This window comes from Ambystoma mexicanum, chromosome 6p (assembly GCF_040938575.1).
Source record: "Ambystoma mexicanum isolate Mex_15411 chromosome 6p, UKY_AmexF1_1, whole genome shotgun sequence".
NCBI lineage: Eukaryota > Metazoa > Chordata > Amphibia > Caudata > Ambystomatidae > Ambystoma > Ambystoma mexicanum.
The window spans coordinates 812,730,314-812,743,779 of record NC_090935.1 but is presented as its reverse complement, the minus strand read 5'-3'; the positions used below and the strand labels follow the sequence as shown (position 1 = coordinate 812,743,779).

The 13,466-nt window shown below is 45.0% G+C and overlaps 1 protein-coding gene across 3 annotated transcripts in view; it reads left to right on the top strand.

Moving 5' to 3' along the window:
* Window positions 1-13,466, top strand: part of ST8SIA4 (ST8 alpha-N-acetyl-neuraminide alpha-2,8-sialyltransferase 4) — a 715,738-nt gene that overhangs the window by 422,257 nt on the left and 280,015 nt on the right. Inside the window, exon 5 of one of the 3 annotated variants that reach the window (XM_069625458.1) lies at window positions 1,128-1,260. The exons of the other annotated variants lie outside the window; for them this stretch is intronic. Within the exon in view, the coding sequence (XP_069481559.1) occupies window positions 1,128-1,245 (118 nt within the window). The 3' untranslated portion in view covers window positions 1,246-1,260. Of the gene's footprint in view, window positions 1-1,127; window positions 1,261-13,466 lie in introns of those variants that run through there. 3 annotated transcript variants of the gene reach the window in all.

Sequence of the window (13,466 nt, the reverse complement as noted above, 5' to 3'; positions counted from 1 at the left end):
CATTTTCCCACATAGCCATTTGCGCGCAGGCCCTGACTGGGCCTGTGTTGCTTGAGAGAAGTTCTGGTTGGACTGTGGCATGTTCCGACGTAGCCATTTGCGCACAGGCCTTGGCTGGGCCTCTGTCGCATGAGAGGAGTTGTGGTTGGACTGAGGCATTTTCCGACATAGCCCTTTGCGCGCAGGCCCTTGCTGGGCCTCTGTCGCATGAGAGGAGTTGTGCTTGGACTGTTGCATTTTCCGACATAGCCGTTTGTGCGCAGGCCCTGGCTGGGCTTCTGTCGCATGAGAGGAGTTGTGGTTGGACTGAGGCATTTTCCGCCATAGCCATTTGCGCGCAGGCCCTGGCTGGAGCTCTGTCGCATGAGAGGAGTTGTGGTTGGACTGTTGCTTTTCCGACATAGCCGTTTGCGCGCAGTCCCTGGATGGGCCTCTGTCGTATGAGAGGAGTTGTGGTTGGACTGAGGCATTTTCTGACATACCCGTTTGCGTGCAGGCCCTGGCTGGGGCTCTGTCGCATGAGAGAAAGACAGTAGCAGCCAGGTTACAACTTACAGGTGACAGTGGCTGCTGCTGCTCTGCCATGCAACAATGCTCCCGTGGTCAGCAGCAGCAGACCCAGCCAGTGTGCTGCGGCAGCCAGCAAGCTCACACCCTTCCACAGCAATGCTAAAACAGAATTAAACGGCGCATGCCAGCCACACCATGTATAGCTCTCAGCTGCAGAAAGCGCACACAGGAGGAGACGCTGCTGGTCAAATCGGGTGACAAACCCGGCTCGGCTGTTCATGCATCTACTACTGTCTTCTGAGAAGGTCAAAGCTTCATGCTGCATTAAAACAATTCTACCATTGAATCACTATCGTGTGTCGCATATATGTCCCCCATTGCAAAGTTGAAAAGAATAACATTTGGGTCCCAAACAGTGTCCAACTTCCGATTGCAATGCACAATGTACAATACGCATTTCGATGGACACTTGTATGTATCAGAATAGTGATGGTCATAATATTATTGTGTTTTATATAGTGATTCGGTGCAGCTTTCTGTAGCTGCTAGGCGTTGTGGCAACAGGTGCTATTACCCAATGTAACGGTTCATAATTTATCGCCCTATGAATGATACAGGAAGGAGGTGGACCTGCCTGGATCCGATCCATCCACTTCTAACTCGTGCCGGCAGATGCTGCAGCGCCCGACATGTGACATGGAGCCGCAGCAGTATGATAGACTGGTGGTGGTCTGATCTAGCACTGAGCCGGGCCGCGGCTCCGCAGTTGCCGGCATTAGTGAGCCAAAATTTCTTGGGCCTGGCTCTTATTTATTTTACAAATTAAGCACTGAGAGGACCCTATCATTTTCATAGTTTTTGTATGTGCTTGGGAGTTTAGACACACACTCTGCTCCCAACAGGCCAAATTGTTCAAAGCACAACAGACAGCACCAGTGTCCTGCCAGACGAGGTGGACACTAGTGCTTGCATCTTGTAACACAATTGTGCCCATAGTGACTGCTGAAGACGAAGAAAACATCAATTCTGTTTTATTTCCAATTTCATTTTTATCCCGGGGCAAGACATGCATCATAATGTGGTTGAAATTATGTTAACTGCTAGTTAAAACAAAATCAGAGAACACATCTATTTGGTGTGGTGCACATGTTAAAATGTGGGATTCATTGATTTGCCATTAAACAGATTTGTCAAATACAATAAAAATTAAATTTGAATGTGAATCATAATTCAGCTGAGAGATTAAATTATAAAACACAGCACAGATTTCAATACTGCTATGCAGCAGGATACCCAAACCGGGAGAATGTACCTGCATTCAGAAAGAAGTGTTTTAGTGGTGGAGGGATAAAACAGTTGAAACCCAGAGCACAAAAATCCTGCCAGCTACTACAAAGGGCAGGGTGGGCCCATGACGGAATTTTAATCTATCTCGATGATACTGTCTTTATGACCCATGCTTCAATAAGACTTTATATGAAGATGAATACCTTACCAGGTTATTTTGATGCAAATGGTTGGTGGAAAACATTCAAAGACCAAATTTGTTGGTTTAGAACTCATAGGGCCTCATTATAAGTTTTGCGGAACGGGTTAACGGCTCCGCTAATGGAGACGGACCCGTTTAACCCGTCCCGCGAAATTACGCAGTCCGCTCGTGGGACCCGGTAAGGACGCCTGGTAAAACCAGGCGTAGTTACCGGGTCCCGCGAGGGGTAGAGGGAGCTAACAACGGGTCGGTTGTAATCGGCCCGTTGTTGGCTCCCTCTCCCATTCCCATTGAGCCCTATGGGGGCTCAGATGGGAATGGGGAAGGTCCGTTCCCGGGTTCCAAGCGGGAGGAATTACCGGGCCCTCCGAACTCGGAATGGCCTCATAATTCCTCATTCTGGGAACCCGGTAAAGGAGCCCGGTTTGGCGGCAGCCATGGAGCTAATAGCTCCATGGCTGCCGCCAAACTCATAATGAGGCCCATAGTCTGGAAATTAAGTCGACCCGTATATATGTCAGGGTCATCAGTACAAGAATAGACATTTTTAGAGACCACATCTAGCTTCACTTGTGGACTGGACTGGGACAATAATGGATCTTATTTATATCCAGGAGACTCTATGATTCTGCCATTAAAGAGTGCTTAGAATTCCCATATTATGCCATTGCTTCTCTAAGCCATTTACCTTTGGGGGACCATAAACTCACTCAATTTGTGCAATTTGAGCTCATTGTTGGTGTGGTTCCATGTCATTCACCAAATCCACCCCATTTATTGCAATGTGGCTTGGTATTGGATTTTTTGGCCTAGAAAGAGAACGGGTGCATTGCTGTACAAATGTGAGGCAGAGACACTCTGGAGGTTTAGACTCACGGGACGAAGATAAGATTTGCTAGAAGCAAATGAATTGGCAGTAGCTTAATCTGTGTTTTGGTTTGATGAAAAATGGCAGTTAAGATTTGTTCAATAGCTGATCTAATCTAGAACTATCCAATTATATGGCCCTACAGTTTAAGGGCAGGGTTTTTTGTGACCTGCCCTCAATATGCAGTGGCAGAGCTGTATCACAGCTTCCTGGGCTGATGGATCATGTTTAAGGCCATATTTAGTTTCAAAGAATATATTTTGGATTTGTCATTGTCCTTTTACTGGTGACTAATACTGAACAACTATGATCGCCTTGCTATTGGTGAAACATGGCACATGTTATGCTTTTGTAAATATGTTTCCATTCCTCAGCCTAGACCCTTGTACTCATTGTGCCCCAAATTACTTAAATACACGAGACATGATGTTTACTCTCTTCTAACAATCAAAAGATATGACCTTTCCATTGTGGAAGATGGAACAAAGGAATATCTCTTTGTGCGGATGAACTGCTAATCTATGCAGAGACTGCAGATAGAACATTTTCCCATAATATCCCAGCAGCGCTTAAATATTGAATCAGCTAGTAAACTGAATTGACAAATTTTCTATGCAGGCTAGTTCTGAACGGCTTAGCAGCTAAATAAAGCTGTTTGTCTAAACACATGTAAACTACTTACTACTGGGTTCAATATGTTGCACCCACAACCTTACACACATGTGTGTTGCTATTGATAATCTCTATTTAGTAAAAAAAAAAATTCGGCCTGCAAAGTGTCATTGCCCTGCAGTATTTTTTCCAATGATCTCATAGTGGCAAGTTGGTTTTTCTTTGCCTTGTTTAAAAGTGAATGTTCACTGAATCAAAACCAGATGTGCAAATGTGATGGGACCCAGAAGAGGATACGTGTGTAACATAAGGTGGCTATTTATAGCAAGTCAGCCTGTATTTTCAGAGACATAGGGCCTCATTACACGGTAGGCGGTAACCATGGCGCTATTAGCGCCATGGTTGCCGCCGGAACCGTACCGAGTCCGCCTTGGTGGATGGCGGAATTACCGCCCTACTCCAAGGTGAGCGGGGGCGGTAATTCCCCAATCCCCATTTACCCTTCCCCATTCCCATTTTTGCCCCATAGGGCATAATGGGAATGGGGAAGGTGCTAATTACGGTACCGCAAATTGCTGTACCGTAATTAGCTCTGAGGTCCCTTTGCGGGTCCCGTCCTTAACGCCTGGAAAAACCAGGCGTTAAGGGAGGACCCGCAAAGGGACCTCGTAGTAAGGCGGTAAGGGTTTACCGGTACCGGTAAACCCTTACCGCCTACCGTGTAATGAGGCCCATAGGGCCTCATTACGAGTATGGAGGTTGCCATGGTGCTATTAGCGCCATGGCTGCCTCCATACCGGGCTCCAATACCGGGGACTGTGAATGAGGAATTACTGGGTCATTCCGACCTTGGAGGACCCGGTAATTACTCAGGCACAGAACCATTCCCCATTCCCATTTGAGCCCCCATAGGGCTCAATGGGTATGGGGATGGAGCTAATGAAGGGCACATTAATAACAGGCCCGTTATTAGCTCCTTGGTCCCCTCGCTGGACCCGGAAAGGAAGTCTGGTTTTATCAAACGTCTGTTCCTGGTCCCGCTAGGGAACCTTGTATTAGGGCATCCCGTAATGAAGGGTGCCGGTCCCGTACCGGCACCCTTCATTATGGGAGTGCCTATGTTATAATGAGGCCCATATACAGATAATTGACAGGAGAATGGCGGTCATTACGAATTTGGAGGCAGCCATGGTGCTAATAGCACCATGGCTGCCTCCAAGCCTGGGTCCGTGGTGGCGGAATGGGGATTTACCAGGACATTCCGACCTTTGCGGACACGGTAAGTCCCAATCCGAAAACCATTCCCCATCCAATTCAAGCCCCCATATGGCACTATGGGAATGGGGAAGGAGTTAATAATGGGCCCGCAAATAGCGGGCCCGTTATTAGCTCCTTGGTCCCTTAGCAGCTCCCACTAAGGGTGGCTGGTAAAACCAGCCGGCCTTAGTATGACCCGCTGAGGGACCTCGGAATGCAGTGGTAGGGGGTTAACGGCACCTGCATCCTTACCGGTGCCGTTAACCCCTTACCGCCGCACTCGGAATGAGGCCCAATGTCTGTAAAGGGGAACATTAAACATTCTAAATATCTGAGATCAAAGTTCCTGGATGATTTTAAACAGCAGGATTACAGCTGGAAATAACATTTTCCAAGTAAAATTAATTTTGGGATAATTTTAATCATTTGTTTATAGTTGTGAAGTGTGTAAAGATATTTGAATTTGGAATTAACACCATAGACTTTTCCCCAGTAATATGTCAGTTGATGATAATTCATGATGATGCATTGCTTGAAGAGGAGGGTCTTGTAGAAGTGAGGGAGTCGGTCAGGTGTTGATGGGGATGAGGTGCTAGAATTTGGGACATAGAGAAGTCCTGCACCAGCAGAGTTTAAGTCTGCACATGTCCTGGAATTGGTGGATCGTAGGCCTTCATTTATGCTGAGCTTCTCAGGGAGGTAGCTTGGCATTTGAGGGTGATGGCCTTGTAGATGGTGCAGCAGTATTTTAAAGTGATAAGTGCTCATAGCAGAAGCCAGTGCTGTTCAATGAGGGTCAGGTGATGTCAGCGAATTTGCATGGTCCTTTTATGTGTCATGCTGAAGCATGTAGTGTACATCTCGGGTGACATTGTGATCGCCTGAGAGCCTTCCAGGTGGTTTGCCACCCTCCTGGTGGAAGAGGACCAAGGTTTGGAATCTCGATCTGACATTTTTTGCTGGGATTAAGGGCTTGACTTTCCGCAGGAGAGGGAACATTGGTACCAAGCCATTTGTGTCTTCCTTTCTATGTGCTCCTTGAAGGTGTGGTGTCTGTTAATGTAGAATCCAAGGGACCTGGTGCAGGTGGGCAGCTGCGGTGAAGCTCTCAAGGATTGAAGCAGAGAGTCAGCCATGGATGTCAGAGTGTTTGGTGTTGTTGCACTGGACACATCCATCACTGGATCATAGTGAGGCAATCTTTGGGCCCATGGATGTCTTTCATGGAGGATATCTTGAGGTACATTTGCATGTCATCTGCATATTGATGTATGTGGATGTTGCAGTTCCGAGCGGGACCATGTCAAGTATGAATTTCAAGGAACAGAGGTTGGTTCATTACAGACTCCAAATGTGATGAGTAGCATCGGGGATCTGGATGAATCAATTTGGACACATTGGTGGCAAATAGAGATGTAGGATCTGAACCAGCAATCTCCCTGATCCTCATACAGCAATGTAGAATGTCAGTGAGTGTCTAGTGTTCTACTGTCCAAGGTAGCTGAGAGTTCGACGAGAACCAGGAGGCAAGGATGATCATCATCAAGGATGATCAGGGCATCATTGATCAGGTTTATGGTATTCATTTTGGTGCTGTATCTGGATTTGAAGCTAGATTGGTAGGACTTGAGATTGTTGCTTTTGATGTGATGAAGGAGTTGAATGGGTACTGCTTTCTTAAGGGTCTTTCCTAGGAAAGGAAGATGGGTAATGGGTGGGTGGTAGTTGCTGAGGGTGTCGGGGTCCAGTGTTGTTTTATTGAGAAGCAGGTTTTTTTCTTGCTCTTGAGGGTTGAGGTGCCTTATGTGAGGGAGCTGTTGATGATTGCCAGGCAAGAGGAGAATGCTTCAGTCGGTCGGGTCTTTAGTATGGAGGCAGTAGGGATGTTGTCCATGTAAGATGTGGCCTAGAAGGATGCTATGGTGAAATCAGGTATTCTATGGCAAGTGCCTGGGAGATTGTCCAGGTAGTGGTGGTTTTGTGAGCTGGGATGTGTGGTGTCGTGTCAGTTGTACTTGTGGATCATGCTGAACTTGGTCATTAAGAAAACGGTGATGGCGGTGGATTATTTCATGGAGTGCATACAGATCGGTCAGTGAGAGAGTTGTTGCCTTGCTTGATGGCTTTGAAAAGAGCACTGCTTTCATTATTAGCATTGGTTATGGTGTTTTGGTAGTAGCTGGCCTTGGGGGTGGTGATCAGTCATCGAGGTTGGCTGCACTGCAGGATTGCCCCCAAGTCTTTTCTTGTTATCTGATGGTTCTTTTGTTGAGGTTGAATTCTCGAGTTTGCTAGGGTGTGGAAGGTTTAGGGCTAAGCGGCGTTGTTTCACTGAGGCATGGTGAAACATGATTGAACAGTTGTTTGTTTTGTGTAAGTTTCCGCACAAGGTGCAAGCTTGTGTCAGAGCATCAATAGCCCTTGACAATTTAGAACAAATCCTTTTCCGCAGAAGCGAGGGGTGAGGGGGAAGAATTGGGGAATCCCTAAAAGTTTAAGTGAATTTTTTTAAAGGGCTGATACATAACTCCCTGTACACAGGTAACACTGGCTGCAGTATTGATAGTTCTACCCAAGTTTCTAATACAAAAAAGGTACTCCTGCATGGTCTATCAATCAATGGATAATAAAAGTAGGGGGTACCGGGCTATAATAAGCCAGATAGGGCACAATTGCACCCAAGCAAGTCATTACCTAAGTGAAATGGCCATTTCAATAACTGTTTTTTATCAAAATCACCCAAACTTAGTGAGTTTGTGTTTTGATTTTACAATTTTAAACTCCAAGAGCCTTTTGTGATAGAAAAATACACAATATTTTAAAAGACGAAACGTTAATAAAAAAAATAATGTTATACAACTGATTAAAAAACATAAAATAGCATTGCCATCAGAGCTTAATAAAAGATTACGGAACCGCCAGGTGCCAAATGCATGTTACCAGGAAAATTATGTTTGAAGTGAAAGGCAACAGAAGCCTCTCACTGCCATATACCCCAGAAAAGTGCCACACTTCTGGGCTTGATCTGCAAGACTACCACAAGAAAACTGGCCACCATTCTTGTGACTGTTCGAATCGCATTTCTTAGAAGATACACCATGGCATCTTTTTCAGTATAACTAATCTTTCCTTCCTAAGAACCTTTCCTATGTGCTTGTATCTTTGTTTATGGTAGCAGGGGCAAACTAATAAAACATGTTGGAAAATCTTTCACCTTGTTAAATTACTGTCCCAGGATATTTTGTCACACCTGGCCAAAGAAAATAAACACCTTTCTTGTTGTCTGGTTAGCACTTTTAAATAGGCTTGTTGGAAGAAGTCAGCTGTGTAGATGTCAACCCAAGGAAGACAAGATATTTTTCCAGCATTCTATCCGACAACATTCCCACAACATCTTCTTTGTTTTCGTGTGTAGTGACTCCGCGTGCAACAGCAACTTAGAAATTTGGAGGTCTCACTGTCTTTCAAGTTTCAAATTTTTGAGGTCCTTTTTTCAGGCCCTTCAGTAACTTAGCTTTGTGGAGTGGATAGATAATCCTTTCAAGCCATATCAACCCGATAATTTTTGTATGAAAATAATCTCTGATGTGCCTATGGGGCCAGATTGCGCACAACCTTATCAAGGCAGAAAGGGAGCCAATATTAACTTCTAAGGGATCACCTGGGAATCCTTTAAGGAGGAGCAGATGTTTTGTTTTTCTCCAAAAGGCCCTTTTCCTGAGCCCAATCCTAGCACATGCCAAATACAGCGCCCAAACCTCTGCACCATAAGTGGTGGTGCTTCCAGATTTTAACCGAAATACAGTTTTCACTTGTGTGAAAATTATATTCTCATGCTTACAGACCAAAACTGGGATAGCCCTTGTCTGCTGCCTCTATTTTCTTCTATGGCCAAAGAGATATGCCATGTACAATGTGTTAGGCAGAAACCTGTGCAGTTCCCTCTGGGACCACTGCAAAAGATTTAAGACTACAGGTGTTTGGCAGTAAACCCACCTGGTAGCAGTCTGTACCACACAGATTCATTTGGTAGCTGTGGCTGAGCAGTCAGACTTCCCTCAAGAAGAGTTAGGCAGTATACAGAGTATTCACAATAGGTCAAAAGAACACAGTAGAACAAGTAAACACTGACCAGAGCTTGGTGTAAAAGAGATATAATTATTTATTTAAAACCACATCTATAAAAACACACAGGTACTAATGTTAAGCAGTTAAAAACACGGTCACTAAAAGATATACACTCCCTTAGAAGAATATTAGACAAGTCTTAAGTAAAGCCCTACTTATTTTCAGACAGCGGTGAGCGCTTAACGCAGATGGCACTCTAATAATTCGTTTTAAAAGGGAGAGAAAAGCAGAGTATAATTTGAAACAGATCCCAACACTTTCACAAGAACACCACAAGATAGCAAGGCAAGTAAAACCATGAAGTTAGAGTTCAGAAGGCCGGATCCACTTTAAGAGGATCAGAACGAAATGTGTCCAAGGTCACACGGTTGAAGTGCACAAAAGTCTTGCAAAGGTTCAGAAAGAGTTGGACCAAAAGAAAGGGACCAGTTAGAGGGTCAAGGCGGCCAGGTCAGTCCAGAAGGTTAAGAGGTTATTATTACCTTGTAGCAATCTTTAGAAACGGAGGCCTGGCGGACACGGTACCTTAAAGTGGTGAGAATACTCTAGCGGGGGCAGTTGTTCCTGGCAGCGGATGCAAGTCGGTGCTTCGTCCGGGGGAAGAGAGGATCTCGTCGGGGAGGAAGACAAGAGTCCGTTGCACTGCCAGGGAAGAAACCAGCCGCAGAGTTCTCAGGTAAAAGGAGCGGTCCTTTTATTCGCGGTCCAGTGGTAAGTGGCTATCCGGTTGCCGGGGTGCTTGGTACGGGCAATTCGACCACCAGACGTCCTGGGATGCGAGGAAAAGAAGGTAAACTGGTTGTGCCCACCAGTCAGGGGAAGAAGCCTCTCCAGCCGGGAGATCTTCTCTGTCGTCGGGAAGTGGTGAGTCGGTTCCGCAGGGCTCCACCGGTGGTGTCGTCGTGGCAGGTCGGCTCAGCTTCTCCCTCGTCGAATTCTCAGGTCCTGTGGCGACTTCTGAAGTTCCAGTCCTCAAAGCCCTGCTTTTATGCAGCACACCCCCCATTCACTCAGCCTAGCTGTCAATCAAACATTCTAAGTGTTGAGCCGGCCGGCTCACCACTTGGGCCAATCACACAAGAGTGCGACTTGAGTTACCAAGGTAACTCAGTCCAGGGTACCTAAACCCCCTCCCACATCCCCTGTGGTACCCAGACAGAGTGGCACCACTTTTGGAGGCTTCTGTGGAGAAGCCCGCCAAAAAGTGGAACAAAGGGCTCGACTTGGGTTGGAGTCACAGAAGAGAACACAAACGCCATTTTAGAATCGAGTCCTGGCAAAAAATACCAACCGGCGAATTAATATTAAATAAATAAACTGGAGGTATGTTCGAGGCTATGAGAATTAAATAATTAAAGTGGGTAGCCTCGAACAATGGGAAAATCCCATAGGGATATATTCACGGTCGAATATAAAAAGTAGTATCCACTGCCACCAGCCAAAACTCGATTAGGGGGGACAGAGACGTGCCCCCTCGACTAACAGACCCCGGGGCAATCGAATTGCCCCGACCAGTATGTCCAAAATATGATGGTTTGTACTGGTTTCTGTTCATAATTTGGGACTAGTAAAGCCAATGGTGACTTTACATGCCCTGGGAGACAGTAGTCAGTCCCAGGGTATGGAGTCTATGGTGGGGTGTCACTATGACACCCCTGTGTCACTGCACAGAGGGTGCTGTGTAACACACACAGTAAAAACACATGAGACCCTATGGAGTAAAGGTCCCCATAGCCCATAAAACACATTAACAGTCAAAGGAACACCATAAATCATGTCCAAGAGTGGGAGAAAAAGAGTCTCACTCTTGGCAGGAGAAAAAAACAAACTCCAGAAATCCAGCAAAGCTGCTGGGGGACTCACTAGGTTAGCAAATTCAGCCTAAAGAGAGAATTCTCCCTAACACAATGTTAGTTTGAAGATATACTTAACCTCTGGGTAAGGGAGACTGACACTTACCAGCGCCATGCCATCCAGATAGATAGTTATTTCTTATTTGTTTTTTCAAAATCTGTGGCACCCAAATAACATCATCTTTGATTTAGCTTTGATAATACCATCTTTGCTTTCAGCACAATATGGCCTGATTTACAAAGCGTTTTTGAATATGGTTTTCCCATAGGAGAACGTTTTTGTAAATCAGGCCCTATGTCTCAGCAGCCTTTATTTGCACCCAAAGGACTTCAGCTGTACTTGCAAGCTTTTTTGAGTCATCAGCATATAGCGGTAACATAATTTGGTATTTTTTTTTCTTTTAAAGGGAACATCTTTGGCAGCCAGCAAACGTGTTTCTGCTGAATCATTAATATACAGGCAAAAGAGTGCTGGTACTAGGAAGCAGCCCTGCTTCACATCTCACAAGGTCACGAATTTCCTGGAGATTTTATCGTGAGCATCAAACTTGATTTGTGAATAAGTGTTTGTGTAAAGGGCACTAATAGTTGTCAACAAGGTCTCGTCTCTGTCCACAGTTCTCAATTTTGCCCATAACTGTGCTCTGTCCACAAGATCAAATGCCTGAGGAGAAGTCCAAGAAGGCTTTGTACAAATGCAGTTTTTGGCTCTGAAAAGCCAATGGGTTTTATTTTGGAGAATGTAGATATGATCAATGGTCCACAGGCCCGGTCTGAAGTGACCGTGTGCAAGGTTAAGAATGGATTATTTTTCACTGATCCATGATTTACTGCCCTTGAAATTATGTGACAAAAGATTTTGAAGTCAATATCTTTCAAGTTTATTGGCTTGAAAGCTCTCACCAAATTTGGGGAGCCACATTAGTAAAGAGGCATGATGACTCTATTATGCCAAGACTAAAGACATTTTTCTGTGTCTATGAAATTAAGAAACAGGCCCCCAACAAGGGGGCCATGAAGGCGCAACATGGAGAAAAACGTCCTCTTGTATGGAATTTGAGCCAGGATCCTTGCCCTTTGCTTGATGAAAGATTGATTTTTGTATTATTTAAATGGAGTGTTTCCAACATGAGTGGACATTTCAAACAATCTTGCAAGGAGTCAGTGTGAAAGCTTTGTTGACCATTGGCAGATCTGGCAATCACTTTATTTGCAAACTTCACTGTGTCCAATTCTCAGTATACATCATTAAAGATATCAGTGAAGTGATCAACCCACTCATCTTTGGTAATAGTCGCTTCCATTCAATAATGTCCCAATTAAAAACATCAAGATACTCTTTTCTACTCGTGGCCCTTGAATGTATATTGGGCTCTTACTTTTGTAATCAACTAACTGCATGACCCTAAAGTTCTGATTTCGATTAGCATATTCGTGATCAAAACAATGATTGTTTTCATTTTTGGGCCCAGTTTCGCTTGGTGATATTGTTCTCTCTTTATTAGCCAATGGTGTCATTGAAGAAAATGTTTCGTCATAAGGTAAGACCCCATCTGGTTCCAAGATTATTAGATTGGATCAGTTAACTTCGAAGCCTGGAACCCCATCTCACTATTACTCTCATTGTAATATTTTCTTTTAATGGTTGGAGCATTGTGATAGCTTTTGATTCTTCTCAGCATTCCAAAGCTTGCACATTTTGGCCATTCATGCACAGGAATTAAGATGTAGTCAGTGATCAAGTTAACACCTCTTCCATTGTATGACGGTTGGGCGAGACCTTTGTGAAGGTGCAGATCTAGCGTTCTATAGCGTGGTGCAAGTACACGCTATGAAAAGTATTTTAGAAGGCCTTTGGGCCGGGTAGCGATGCAGTGGTCATGGGGATTGATGACATCACCTGGTAATTAGAATATACACAGCTGTGCTACACATCAGGGAACTAGTAGGGAGGGGGTGAAGCAGCAGAAACACATGCATAGGGCTAGGGTCAAAGAAAATTTGGGTCAGTACACTATATTAGTAGGTAGAAGAGCAGGTAGGTGGGGCTTGGTTTTATGTATTTATTTTGACATTTATTAAGCACACTAAGCCCTGGGGCATCAAGCCGCTGGTTACACAAGGTGGTATCACAGGAGCAAAAATGTATACAGGTGAGTTTGTGGTTAGACAAGGAGCTTGTTGTCTGAGAACAGTAAGGTCTTGAGTTGTTTCCGGAAAGCCCAGTATGATTGTTCAGCTCTTAGGTAAGGTGGTAGGTGGTTCCAGTTTTTTACAGCTATAACTGGGAAGTTGGCTCCCCCTGATCTTGTGTGCCTGAAGCACGGAATGGAGAGTAAGTGGGAGCATGAGGTGCGGGTCGGTATTGAAGATTGTGATTTGGCAAATTTTTGTGTCAGGTATTTCGTGGCAGTGTTAGACAGGGATTTATGTGTACTGGTTAGAGTTTTAAATATGATACGCTCTCTCGTACAGTAAGCCAATGAACACTTTTTCTTGCAGCTGAGATGTGATCACACTCTGGTATGTTGAGGCCCGCCCTGAGGTCATTGTTTTGAATAAGCTGCAGTTTGTTGACGTTGTGAGAGGAGGTACATGCAAAAAGGGTGTTACCGTAGTCCAATCTAGAGCTGATGAGGGCCTTCGCAATGGGAGTGCATTTTTCGATGTTAAGGAATGGTCTACATGCATTAATTAACTTGGATGTATAGGTCGCAGAGGAGGTGATCGCGTTGGCCTGACGTGTGAG